The following is a 13,881-nucleotide window of genomic DNA, read 5'->3' as shown; positions in this document are numbered from 1 at the left end:
GAAGCCGGGGACATAATCACCGCCAGGCCGGGGACCCCACAACGGATGTTTTGATCTACCGGGCTTTGTCCTGTTTCTGCGGGGGCCTTTTTACATAAATACGCGTAGCTGAGAGCCTCGTCGGTATAGGTACGTAATGAAGCATAGAAGATGCCTTATGTCATGTTATTCTGTCTTAGACACAGGCTGGGTTGGAGGGTTGTGGCTGCTGATCGCGTAATGTCGGGAGCTTTGATTTGTTAATACGGCAGCTCTGCTGCAATTTATGTGACAGGTAAGCTGTCAGCATTATACATATAACGCCTATAATACGGAAGTCTCCAATTACAAAAAGTTCTCAGTTCCTCGAAGATAAGTTCCCGAAATGGTCATCGGCGATAAGCAAGACGTATTGTTCGGGCGTAGGTACATAATGTAGTAGCCCACCCATCGGCGTTGTTTCCCTTCCCCACATTCCGTGTGCGCAGTAAGTACCCACGTATTTATCGGCCCCGCCAATTACTCAATTTAGTCAAAAATCTTGATGTTGTCCAATCAAAAGTCGACGAGCTGCTCTAATGTACAACATCACTACATGTGCTATGCAAAAGACGTTGAATATTTGTCGCTATCCGCGTCCGAACGGACGCAATGCCCGATGGACACGGATTGCGAAACTCCAGTGTAGTAGTGAAGTAGGTAGCAGAGTAGTTGAAAGAAGGGTCCGATAGTCCGACAAGCCTAGAATATTCCGTAATAGGAATAGGAAACAGACAAAAATCATTAGCTTATTTCTCATCACGTACTTAGCTTACGATATCATTTTTTGAGATCCAAGTCTCCTTACAAATCCAACACCCCGGTGCCGGGGCGGACTTGTCACACATCCGAGCTGCGTACCCTGCATATGATCTAACACCGGGTTATAATATTGCGACGTCCTGCATTGATACCTTATATCTAGGTACATAAGGGACCACAGCTCAACAATAATTAAGAGACCCGAAGCCGGATAGAACCTTGAGACGTGCATGCCCTAGGGTGAAAGACATCGGATTTAAAACACCACGACCACCCTCCTACTATATCTTACTTTCTTTCCTAAACCTCTCCTCTTCTCTGTCTCTCTCTCTCTCGGCCCGACGTCAAGAAAAACTCAAGATGGCTCCGAAATCAGTCGCCGTTATTACGATGAGTACCCGGGGTACCCGAGCAGGACCTAATGTAGCTAGTTTTGTTCGGAATATTATTGAGAAGCCTCTGGCAGCGGACAGCATATCCATTACCGATGTGGATGTCGTCAAGTTTAACCTCCCCGTCTATAACGAAAAAGTAGCTCCTATCAGTAAGTAGGCTCTTATGTATAGCATTTTCTTTATTCTCTTTATTACGTTGTCATGCAGTATCAAAGAATAGATAGAGATAACCTATAATTTCTGCTGGGAATTCGACCTGACACGACTGGTAGTGGTGCCCGAGCAGGCCTCTTTCGAATACGAGCACTCCAAGGCCTGGAGCGCTGAGATCATAAAGTACGATGGCTATGTCCTCGTCATCCCCGAGTACAACTACTCGATGGCTGGAGGCACCAAGAACGCTATTGACTACCTACTCCACGAGTGGAAGGGAAAGCCGGTTGCCATCGTCAGCTACGGTGGTGGAGGTGGCGTCAACGCCAGCGAGCAGGCTAAGGGGGTTCTTACCAACATGGGCCTCAAGGTTGTCGAAACGCGGCCTCAGCTAGCTTTTGCTAAGCCAGACTTATTCGCTATCATAGGCACTGGGAAACTGGGAGACGAGACCGTGAAGGCCTGGGAAGCAGAGCACATTCCGAGCATACAGAAGGCTGCTGAGGAATTGAAGACCTTGTTATCGCAGCCCAGTGCTTAAGCCGATGCTCTCAAGGAAGAAGAAACTGAGTTGCGGTCGGTTAGCCGGATGATGAGAGTGGATGATGCTATGTATACAGAACGCCAGGATTAACAGAGTCTTGATCTGAACTTTCTTTCCACGGCAACAACTAGCTAGCTAGACACATCTTGTTTCCCAAGGACCTTCTACAAAAACGGGGCCTACCCTCTACAGCTTTCATACTTATGGCATGCTTGGATTGAACGAGCAGACCTTAATTTGTCGCGTAGCCGTGAAAGAATGAGGTTAGCATGCTAAACTCGAATACTCCCGTGGGATATAAGAGGCGACGATTGGTGAGTTTCCATCGCTTGGGACTACTTACTAACAACTTCCGGCCCGGCGCAGAGGCGTTCTCGAGCGTCTGTGCTATTACTGAAAGATGGCCTTTTCTTCCTCCAACTCCAAATGAGCTTACAATACTACTTCCTAGCGCAACTTCGTCTTACCAAAGTGACCATACCTTAAATTCAAGAGGCTAATTTGAATAAGTTGCGGTTGAGGCTGAAGCTTATTAGCTTACCAACAAAGGATTCCCAACTTCCCAAATATTTGGCGATCTTCGAAATTGACTCATGGGGCCGAAAGGAAACTACAAGCAGCTTATTACCAATAACTAGGTACCTAGAGTTAGAAAAGGCAGTTGCGCCACTTTTTAACGACACGTGCTATAGTTGGAAGGAACAAACATAGGTACCTTAAGCTTTTGGTAACCAACACCTACAAATTCATCAACTACACCTGACGTAAAAAGAAATCCTCCAACTTTACAATACAGTAACTACATCTCACAACTCATCTTAACTATCTCATCTTACTTACCACCCATTCAACACAACCATCTCCTCTGCCTTCTACGCGTGTCAAGATGGAACAAGCTACACCGCGATCATTTCTAGATCTCCCTGCCATCATTCGACGTCGAATTTATTGCGCAGCTGGCCTAGTCACCAACACCAACATCTACGTGAGCTGTGAAGAACGTAAAGAAATTCGTCGGCATATAGAGCTAAAGGACATACCTGACCTTACATTTTCTCTCAACCTACTTATCACCTGTCGAGCTATCTACAAAGAGGTATCTCATCTACTGTTCTCCACCAATTGTTTCTGCACAAAAGATCCGCAATACTTATGCCAACTTCCTGCTTCTTTTATATCGTCTCTATCATCTTTAAAGTTCTACCTGAACGCCATCTACGATCCAGGTTGTTGCGGTGAGCGCTCAAGATATCCCAGTAATATCAATCCAATAGTCAGCACCATCCCCGCTCACCGTTCTCTACTTGAAAGATGGGAAATTACGGTACGATTTATCAGTTCGCAACTAAAACCTCAAAATCTCAAGCTCGGCCTGATCTGCGATGTGGATGATGAAGAGACGGCATGTCTTGTTGTTAAACCCCTTCGCTATCTGCCTACCTTGTCCGGCTGCGAGATTCGACTCAGCTGTAGGCCTGATAGCCAGCTTGAAAACATAGCCCGAAAGGCTGCCTTACACGCCCTAGGACAGCGGCCACTCAAGCAGCCACCAGAGAGCCTTCATTTTCTACGGCTCCCACTGGAGATTCAGCTAGAGATATTAGAGTATACCGATCTAGTTACGCCTTTAAGCCATGTCCTACGGATCTCGCCTCATAAGTACTATCTCAAAACCTATTATTGTGAAGCACCGCACGAGCCTCCGTTTCATACATGCCACCCTAATGCCCACAGAGCATGTATTGGTGATGGAGATCAGTGCCGAATATTATGCCCGCATCGGAAGTGTAGCTACTGTACCCATTATGCCTGCCAGTTTCGGACTTGTGGGAGAAAAGTAGAGGGCGAATATGCTTGCATTACGGGTTGCTTTTGCAGTGTACGACATGCCTCTTACTCACCACATTGCCGTTGTTGGCAGCCTCCGACACCATTGTTCCTAGTCAGTAAGGAATTTTATGCAGCCGCACAGAGTGTATTCTTCTCCATGAATCACCTCGCTATAAATTACGATCGCTACACGTTATCCGAACTTGGAAGAGATACAACCAAATTTTTTACCAGCTTCATCTCCGGCCATTTATTACACAATCTTCGCTCACTACAGATCCATCCATACTATCCCGATTTTAGCCAATGGATGCAGACTGTCCGGTGCATCAAGGATAAGCTTATTAATTTACAATATCTGTTTCTCGTAGTCTATACCAGCGTCTTACCGAGCTGGCCAGACTTCCCTGATGACAACCCATTCCCACGACCCACACTTGCAGAAGAAAGGGGCATCGATATCGTGAGGGAGTCAGTCGACTTTGTATGGCCAGTGAGACATATTGGTTCGCCAAGTAGTGCCATCCGATTGTTTTTCGTGGAGTTTTCCTTGGAAGGCGCGTCAGTGTACTACTATAAGCGACATGAGCAAGAACATCTTCCTACTACTATAATCCGTATGGACATCACAAATATTCATTCTGAGGACGTTTATGTTGAACGCAAGGTTTGTAGCGATCTCATGTGCGAGGTAGACGACAGCTCGTTAGCGTTGAAGTCGACGAGCGGTGTGTGGGTAGAAGGTATCTTAGCGCGCCCTAACCCAGACATTTATGATGGATTTACTTCCGAGTAATATACATTGAGCGTTTCGTCGCAAAGGTGGTATAGTTCTGCAACATACCTGCGCAGGCCATGTATCCAGGGTTGCCACTCGATACGGAGGAAAACCATTGTATTTAAGTAGAATCCTTCGGTGATCTCGTCAGTTCCTACATAGAGAATCTGGAGGGATTCATAGAGCCGATTTCTGTTAGTTAGATAGCTGGTAGCTAAGTTATCCTTGATCAAAACTTACTTAATACGTTGAAGAGGCCAATAGTAAGGTACTAAAATACCCCGTACAGGCGTAGTGATTAAGGGGTTGTAGAGAAACACGGGGAGTGGTTTGTGGCTCTTTTGCAGCCTGTGAGATGTAAAGCTACGTTAAGGAGGTTTATACTCTAAAAGTATAGCATGTTCCCTAATCATACTCCAAATAGCACCGGAATAGCCCTGAGTAAAGCAGCCAAGTGTAACATAACTAAGTAGGGGTTAATAAGGCCAGCTTATCAGAGAGAACCCTTGATTGGTGTCATACATAGAGTAAATGTCAGGATATTTAAATTGAACTATTAACGCCTGGCCTTCTATCCTCTTCCGAGGGCGCTGTGCTCCTCTCACATATCCAATCTTAGTAAATATACCCCTGAATCTACCCCTAACCCACTTATCCCCTAACACAGCTCTCTAGAAACGCAACAGCAATACCAACGCCAAATAAAAAATCAAGAAAATGGCAAACCCAAGATCAATATACTAGAGAAAAGAAGAAGAAGAAAGCCTCCTTAAAAAGAATAAAAAAAAAATAAAAAATAAAATAAACGTACAACACCAGGGATTCGCTGGTCGTCACCGACCCAACTACTAGTCCGGCGGTATCCGGCTTGTCTAGGGGAGAGCGGACGGGATCCCGAATTTTCCAGATCCTATGGTCGTACGTGGAAGTAGCAGTTGCCATTGGGACATATATTGATACTCTGGGCTCCCGGTATACGGACCTTAAGCGAGGTAACGAGAACACCGTATGAGGGCCTGGGGTTTCCAAACCCTGCGTATAGTGTAATTCACTGGGTTAGGTGGATTCTGGCTAGAAATGCAGTGAAAGGGGCAAAGAGTTCAAAGTTGCTTTTTGTTAGACGTTAAGCTTGTTGATAGGTATTAATCTAATCTAGCTCATCCATGGACGAGAGCAGAGTCTTGATAGACATCTGTAAAGTATTCATATCGCAGTTTTGGCATTTTGTATATATCACATCATATGAGCAAGCTAACATAACAACGCAAGGGAAGACGCGTAGAATATATAGATACCTAGGTAAATAGCCCGTAAGTTTCCATGCAAGTGTCCCAAGTATTACCCGTATAATCAATTATATGACATAATACAAAACCGTAAATTCGTTACTCGTTACCTGATACCATAACCAGCCCATTAAGAGCCGTTTCCCTGTAGGCCAGTCCTAACTAGCCCCCCTCCATCATTACTCGTACTTATTTCTCAATACTTAATCTTCCCCCCTTTTATTCTTATAAATTCTGGCTCTATTTTATATACACATACGCTGTCCTTATAAAAGGTCGTCATTTTACATGACAGAGCATAATGTAGGCTGACTGTCGGGACTAGTGAGTATGAGGCCGACTTCGTCCCGGTTTCGGGTGTGATGAGTTCTTGGAGCGCCCTTCATAATTATGGAATCTTTAATCGCGATAATATAAACTAGTAAAGTGTAGACCGTAAGATTTCAAGGAATTTGATTCGGATGTTGTAGGTTGGGAATGGATGTTGTAGCTTGTGGATAAATAGTCTGAGCAAGGTGAACTGACCTGAAGTTATATAGTAGCCATAGTATAGGCGACTTACTAGATAAGTCACGAGGGCTCTTTCAATGAATGTGCATCTCTTTCTTGCGAATATGTTAGCTAGCTAGCTGAATTCCTTTGTCCAGTTACTAAAAATAAGCGTTCAATTTCCCCGCTTCTTTACAAAACTTAGGACATGCACGACACTTCGAAAGACATAGAATGGTTTGACGACTAGCATAATTCAGGTACTACAAAGAAACCTGTTGCTACTTATAAGTTTAACCTCTTTGGGTCTGGTATTCATTGTCCCTATCCCTAAGCCGGCCCCCCTTTGCATAAACTCGTTAGCTCATAACCATCCATCCTCATAACAATGCGACATTAGCTTATTTGAAGACCTTGCCAGAGGCGTGCTTGTACTCCTTGTCGTTGTGAACGACAGGCTTGTCCCATGTCCACATGGATTCGACGAAGGCCTTGTCCTCAGGGTTGGTGGGGTCCAGCTTGGTGAACTCGTAGCTCTCGTAGTCGGGAGCGACGTCAAAGACAGGGAGGTAGTCATCACCTCGGATGACAAAGGCACCCTCGATGACCGAGTCGTTGTTCTCGCCGTACACGGAGGCACAGCCGAAGAGGTACTTGCGAGAGGCCTCAAGACGGGTGTTGAATCCACCAATCAGGTTGTTGGACATGAAAGTCAAAGTCAACTCATCGTTGTACTTGTACTTGACCTTCCAGATGGAGTAGTCGGTGAAAGGGACGTTCTCCCAGAACCACTTCAGGGAAACATCCTCGTCGTTGTTCGAGTAGAAGCGCTTGAAGTCGTCAAGAGCGAACTCTGATCGCGGAAGCGCCTCAAGAGGGTGCTTAGGCTTGGGAGCAGGTGCGGGCTCCTCTTCCTCTGCGGGCTTAGGGGCAGCCTTGGGAGCCTTGGGCTTGGCCTGCTCAGTCTTCTTGGGAGCGACGTTGGTTAACTTGGGAGCGTCAAGAAGCTCAAGAGGCTTGGAGACATCGGCGTAGATGGGCTGGTTGTAGACAGTCTCGTACCATCGAGTGACGTTGGGGTGCTCAGAGCGCCACTTCTTGTCGAAGAAGTACTGGAAGCCACGCGAGATGATACCAGCAGCGAACAGATCAGCAAGGGTGATGCGCTCGCCAACAAGGTAGGTGTTGTGAAGAAGGTGCTCTTCGACAACGGAGATGACCTTCTCCGAGTTCTTGGCGGCATCTTCAACACCCTTCTTGTTGTAGGGCTCAAAGCCCAAAAGAGGGCGGTACCAAGCAGCAAGCTTGGGAAGAACCTCGGTGTTGAAGTATGACGTCCACTTCAGAATGGAAGCGTAGCTATACGATGTTAGTACGTGATCCTTTAGATATCACTACAAGACAATGACTTACTCTTGCTTAGTCTTGCCAAGGAGGGTGGTCTTCTCGTTCTGAGAGGTGACTGAACAATGAGAAATTAGTAACTTCCCACTTCATTTTAAGCGTGAATAAGCAGTGAATAAAAGGCGATATAATCAGAAAGTAGAACCATGATCAACAGAAATTTTCAGATAGGGATAACTGTTAGAATAATGTCTAGGTCATCATTTGATGCCATTGGTAGAGGTGTTGGAAATATGAATTCAATCTAGAAAGTATCAAGTACATACTGTAGATGGCAATGGCCATAGACTCGGTCAAGGTGTAGCCATCGCTGCCAACGAAGGTAGGGATCTTGGCAAGGGGGTTTGCCTTGAGGAACTCAGGAGACGGGTTGACTGTGTCGGCCTCAACGATGTCTAGGTCCAACCCATTGGCCTTCGCAACCGCGAGGATCGCGGTAGAGCGGGGGTTGAGCTGCGAAACGGATAAATGTCAGCATTTGCGCAGAAAAATAAGAGAAGACAATTTTAGTTATTGCTACCTACCTCCTTGGTAAAGATCTTTCCGAATGGCGCCATGGTGATTTTGGGATCTGGTGCTTGTCGAGTAGAAGATGAGAGGAGGGGAAGGTTGAAAGTTGACTTGGGAGTCACAGATTTTTTTTTCTACTCTCGAAAAAGTAGGAGGCGGGGCAATTTCGCTCTGGCTTAATTCAAAATTCCATCAGGCACTAACCACCCCACTTTTAGAAACAATTTCAATTGGAGGTTCGGACCCCGCCTTCTCACGCTATCAAGCGGGCGGTAATCGGAATATCTAATACACCGTCCAATTGAATTTGGCCCGGCTTTGCATTTGAAAAAGTGCTTCAATTGATGCAACCAAGTCCCCATCAGCGTATCACACCTATAATACGCCCAACATTCCAGCCTATTGATCGATCGATTTAGTAGGCGCAAGGCCATGACGAGGATACGATAGGTACAATGTCCTCTCTAAGATATGGCCTTCGCTGTCTTAGAGATCTCCGGGCGACAGCGACCCGACAACCGAGTCTCTCAGCATCTATAAAAGCTTGTATGAGCTCGGAAACACACCGAACATTCACAACGACTACGGTCCGCCAAGACGATCCATTTAGCCGACTAGAGGCGGCTCTGGCACAAAGCCCTGATGCAGCCGAACTGCAAGTAGCGCATGTTCGTCCTATGCCGCTATCACCTTCCTACTTCTCGCGGCATACGCAATTCAACGATAGTTTCGTCCTCATTCAGGACCTCGCACGGAAATACGGGCGACTTCCTTTTCTCCCTCCTGGCCAAGCGCCGCGGGTGGCATGGAAGACAAAGGAGCAGTACCGTTTGGCAGTTGGTGAAGCAGTGAAAGCAAGAGATTACGCAGCCTGCATTGGGCTGGCCAAGAGGTTAAATCAAATTCACCCCGATTTAATGCCAGAGGAGGTCCAGCAGGGTCTCCGACCGTTCAAACGAGACATCAACTTCTATCTCAATCGAGCGAAACCCATTCCGATCGATAGGTTTGGCAGGTCGCATGGTGTTGGGAGGAGGAAATCTTCAGTTGCGCGAGCATGGCTTGTACAGGGAACAGGGGAAGTTCTCATTAACGGAAAGACCCTTAATGATGCATTTGGAAGAGTCCACGACCGAGAAAGCGCACTCTGGGGACTAAAGGTAATGGACAGAATAGACAAGTACAATGTCTGGGCTCTTGTAGAGGGTGGTGGAACTACTGGACAGGCCGAAGCGCTTGCAATGGCTGTTTCCAAGGCCTTGGCCGTTCACGAACCGGCATTGAAGACGCCCCTTAAAAAAGGTAAGTCGAAACAAAATCCATACAAATTTTGGCCTAGTACCTTTCTAATATGGTCCATCAAGCCGGTTGTCTCACTCGTGACCCGAGGAAAGTCGAAAGGAAGAAGGCTGGTCATGTCAAGGCGAGAAAGATGCCCGCCTGGGTCAAGCGATAGAACAAGTCAGATATGGTATTTGGCAGTGGGACTCGTGGATCGCTTTTCTGCGGGACCTTCGAGCAGACGAATACCTATCAGCCTTACTGGCACGAGTCTAGGCTACATCGTGGTCCATATTACCCAAATAGCGGACTATGTGTACAAGGGTTACTGTATCATTATGTATCTGCTTCGTATGTGGAATGTATATGAGATGCCAACAACAGTAACAGCTAAGACTGAGACGGCTTGTGATTCGCTCGCCATTTAGATCGAAGTTGATCTTAAGGCTACTTCGTAAATGAGCCTCGCCAACGCGGCCCCCCTTACTTATATTAGTTGACCAATCAGAGTGCAGAGACGCTGATTATACTAAACACGAGTCGAGTAACCGGCTATTCGGGTTGTGTTATATCATGTATGACGGGTGGCTGTAGGATCGGCGTTATGTCGTGTTTAGACTCCGCGTAATACAACGACGGTGATCAATGAAACTTCAAATCCAACTAAATGAAAATAGCCCTGAAATCAACATACCGGTAGTATAGCTCGTGAGGTATTTCTAGAAGCTAAAACAAAACTCTAGGCGCAAAGACGCGTGGCACCGTCACCATTTTTTAAAAGCGCGGTGCTTACGCAGTAGATATCAAGCACAGACAACATATCAAGCATCTCATATAGCATAAGCATTAAGTAATATTCCTTCCAGAAACCGAAAAGAGCGACTATGCCGAATATCGACTAGCTTCAGACAATAGCAGACGCGGAATCCTTCTAGAAGGGAGTGATCTGCCTACCTTGTAGGAAAGCTATTTAGGAGATATAGATTAAGGTCATGGTTGATTTTTGAGTATATAGCTGTACGCCACCTACGTTAGTTAAAAGACATGAGCTGAGATCTTGGATCCTCTGCTAGTGACTTACGTATTCGCAACGAGGCGAGTAATAAATTAAGGCTATAAGTTAATGGTTACCTAAGACATCTACAGTATATGCTGGTCATCTCACAGAAATTTGACTCTAGATTTGACCGATCCCGTATTAATAAACGTGACACATCTTAGCCATCCGACTACGTGTCTAGTTATTGAACCAAGATAAACGTGAATCAGCGTGACCTGACTCTAGCTGTAACCCAATACGAGAAGTGGTGTTTCTGCGGAGAAACGGTGCAAGCCTCATTTGGTCCGGATGAGGCTGAGAGTGACAAACCACACAGCATCCAATACTGTAACGTTGGTCACTTTATATTGCCGATCTTTCCTGTTCCGATGCCCTATTTGTACGCACTTATGTCGCGCAATTTAGGCTTTACTTAGACGATCCGGCATTGAAAGAGATATTGCCGGCCACCTAAACCGACCTAACCACGTTGACTAACCTCGAAATATGCCAAGTCTGGGAAAAACTGGTACAGTATACTGCAGATCGTCTAGTTGGAGAAGCAGCTAGCGAACATAGGGTTAATTTGTTGTTATAGGAGAGTCGGTGACGCCGATGTATCAACAGCATCTAAACGTATCTCTGCGAAGCCACACCGTACTTACTACCTCCTGAGATTTAGCAAGGGACCACGTACATAGCAAGCCATGACGACTATGGCGATCCATTAGAGAAGCTCTACTACGTAGGCTGGTAGGTACCTATCGTATAGGGACCAAAGCTCATGTGGGTCCTCCAGCGCCCAATTTCTATTCTTTTCGAAATCTCGGGGACCTGCGCTAGGTAGTCAACAAAACCCATAAAAATGGGGTGATTTCTTGTACATAGTACACTAAAGAAGAATCAATTTCATACCTCGAGCTAGGCCTATCATCTGCCTCATGTATGTATTACATGCGGGGGATTCTAGCTCACAAATATCCCGTACCTATCATTTATTTTAGTGATACACCGACCTACATAGAGGTAGGCACATGATATCAAGTATCTAGGTCGTCTTGCGCATGCGTTAGGTATGTGTTAGCACGACCGACCAGTATCCCGCCGAGGCGACTGCCGAACTGTTCGCTCAAGCTCTAAGCTAGAGGCTTCTCGACGAGCTATCCGCATACCAATGACTACCGCAACCTTAGCATGTTAGTGTTATTATTAGTGTCTCTACTATAATACGTGTAATATATGCTATAATAAACTTAGCCGTTAACATGCTTACCAGGAAATACGTGGTTAATATTGAGTAAAAGAGATCTGAGAATTGATGACAGCGGATTGGGTTGATGTAACACCCCGGCTGACTCCGGGACAATGTCAGACGTACCCTTGTCGTTCTTGACGACATCCCAACGCCCCTGTCTCCAACAAGGTTCAAGGATCTTATTTAAACGACCAGATATCCGCCATTTCTTGCTGGAAGGCCTCCTTGCGGCCTAATAGGTACCCCGTACTGCCGTGCCCTATTCTCAGCACATACCAGGCAAGAATGGAAGTACCTACTCCTAAAATATGCACTTTGTAGACAATGTTGGTCTACCTCGGTCCTTAATTGTAAAGATTCGTAGACATCAATAATCTGCTAGCCACTCATGTGGTGAGCATGATCGAACCACCACGAGACGGTCTAGCAAAGGGTCAAGCATCAATTGATTTGTAGTTAGATTGCAATGGGAGCTGTAGGCAGTAGGCAGGCCAGGTTAGGAACGTATACGTCGGCCACCTAAATATTTAGCCAATTCATCGCTAAGGCCGATTGTATAGTCTCATACTTCGTTTTGATATCGGCCAATACTAATAGTCGACGGTATCGAGACAATTACTCAGAAAGAAATATTCTTCTGTCGGCCTCTTAGTCTATTTGGGTGTGTGGTCCGACTCAGACTCCCCGGCTTCTTTTCCCCGGGGAATTGAATCAGCTCCCATCACAAGCTCATAACAGATAATTTAGACCCTTTAGTGGCGCCTTCTAGATCTTTGACTAAATATGCCGAGCATACCAATAGAATGGATATCGTATCAAATTCTAATTTAGTTAGGGCGTGTAAAAAATATGGGTTATTTTGGAAATTGATGTCTTAAAAACCTAGCGGTAGACGAGCCGTTCGCAACCTGACAGAAAGTTTGGGGGATGGGGGCCAAGGCTAGTATCGAAATGATCAAAATGTATAAGACATGAAATGACAGAAGGCAGGAAGTATAATTGAGGTAGGTACGCATACTGAAATCGGAAAGCACCGGGTCTCATATTCCCAGCATCTGCATGCATACGGCGTCTCCTTCCTTCCTAGATCTTACCTTATAATTGGGGACAATTGTTGTATGATGTCTGCTTACATAGATGTGGCCAAATTACCTAATACTAGTACATTAATCAAGTATATATATTTCTAGAGGTATGGAATTGTGTTTGAAATGTATTAGATCGTATACGTTTCCTCGTGCTTCCTCGTGTTTATCTCATCATTCAATGTTCTTATTAAACACACAAACTGAATTAATATGTCATAAGAAAACGCAGCAAAAGACAGCTACCGTTACAATTGTCTTCGCATGACACGATGATGAATGATAAATACTTGCTTCACGGTAGGTTCTAAAATGACCGATCCGTGCAGAATAAGGAATTATCTCTCAATCAGCATCAGCCACACAACAGAAAACTCGGCGCACAAATGGGAAAAGCAAAACCTCATTGTGTGTCACCTCTAACTAACCTACCAAGTCCTTTATTCGGTAGGCAATCAAATATTTATCCCCCTTCATCTTCACCCAATCCATCTTAATTACCCTTTCTTATCTACCTAAATCGTTCGCTACAACACGGCACTTGGGCAATCATATCTCTTAGCACGTAACAAAGGCTGATGTTTGTTAGGGGGGGAAATGTCTACCTATACAGTACCTAATGTCCATATCAACTTCGTTTCGTACAAACCAGGCACTATCGTACAAACGAGCCCTAAGATCTGGCGGCCGTTTTCTGATAGGCTGATCTGCGCCAGGAACATGCGCGGTGACCCGTGACACCCTTCGAGTCAAAGATCTATGTTGAGGCTGGAAAAGGGTTTGTCTTATATGCCCCTGGCCAATATACCTTACCCCGTACCACCCAATACCTAAGTCTATTCTCCGGCTCTGCACTCTTTTCACCCTCCCACTAAGGTATCTATCTAGGTACCTATCAGCTTCAGGCAGGGCCAGGCTTAGTCCGGTAGGGTATTGGACAGATCACCAGTCATGTCTCGTAGAGGCACACCCTTGGGGTATCGGTAAGGGGACTCATTCGGACCCGCTCTCGATTATCTGTGCGCACTGCGTAGATCTTGTTGACCCTGTCG

The 13,881-nt window shown here is 45.8% G+C and overlaps 4 protein-coding genes across 4 annotated transcripts; 3 read left to right on the top strand and 1 right to left on the bottom strand.

Moving 5' to 3' along the window:
• The first annotated feature begins 953 nt into the window (after nucleotides 1-953).
• Nucleotides 954-1,934, top strand: F4817DRAFT_193027 (NADPH-dependent FMN reductase family protein). The gene is made up of 2 exons (XM_049298480.1): nucleotides 954-1,324; nucleotides 1,448-1,934. The coding sequence occupies exons 1-2, from the start codon at nucleotides 1,141-1,143 to the stop codon at nucleotides 1,867-1,869; spliced, it is 606 nt and encodes a 201-aa protein (XP_049156785.1). The 5' UTR covers nucleotides 954-1,140; the 3' UTR covers nucleotides 1,870-1,934.
• Nucleotides 1,935-2,676: 742 nt separating this feature from the next.
• On the top strand, nucleotides 2,677-4,556 carry F4817DRAFT_367083 (uncharacterized protein). The gene has a single exon (XM_049307072.1). It carries the CDS (start codon nucleotides 2,759-2,761, stop codon nucleotides 4,496-4,498), a length of 1,740 nt encoding a protein of 579 aa, XP_049156784.1. The 5' UTR covers nucleotides 2,677-2,758; the 3' UTR covers nucleotides 4,499-4,556.
• A 1,798-nt stretch (nucleotides 4,557-6,354) lies between these two features.
• On the bottom strand, nucleotides 6,355-8,335 carry F4817DRAFT_344680 (eEF1-gamma domain-containing protein). Its single transcript, XM_049304188.1, has 4 exons — nucleotides 8,184-8,335; nucleotides 7,926-8,112; nucleotides 7,669-7,717; nucleotides 6,355-7,614 (listed from the first exon to the last, which is right to left on the bottom strand). Exons 1-4 carry the CDS (start codon nucleotides 8,214-8,216, stop codon nucleotides 6,657-6,659), a joined length of 1,227 nt encoding a protein of 408 aa, XP_049156783.1. The 5' UTR covers nucleotides 8,217-8,335; the 3' UTR covers nucleotides 6,355-6,656.
• Nucleotides 8,336-8,447: 112 nt separating this feature from the next.
• On the top strand, nucleotides 8,448-10,092 carry F4817DRAFT_344679 (37S ribosomal protein S9). Its single transcript, XM_049304187.1, has 2 exons — nucleotides 8,448-9,471; nucleotides 9,534-10,092. Exons 1-2 carry the CDS (start codon nucleotides 8,625-8,627, stop codon nucleotides 9,623-9,625), a joined length of 939 nt encoding a protein of 312 aa, XP_049156782.1. The 5' UTR covers nucleotides 8,448-8,624; the 3' UTR covers nucleotides 9,626-10,092.
• Nucleotides 10,093-13,881: the final 3,789 nt, after the last annotated feature.

Source organism: Daldinia loculata, assembly GCF_022478755.1.
Source record: "Daldinia loculata strain CBS 113971 unplaced genomic scaffold F4817scaffold_43, whole genome shotgun sequence".
Taxonomy (NCBI): Eukaryota; Fungi; Ascomycota; class Sordariomycetes; order Xylariales; family Hypoxylaceae; genus Daldinia; species Daldinia loculata.
This window is presented reverse-complemented; position numbering and strand designations above follow the sequence as displayed.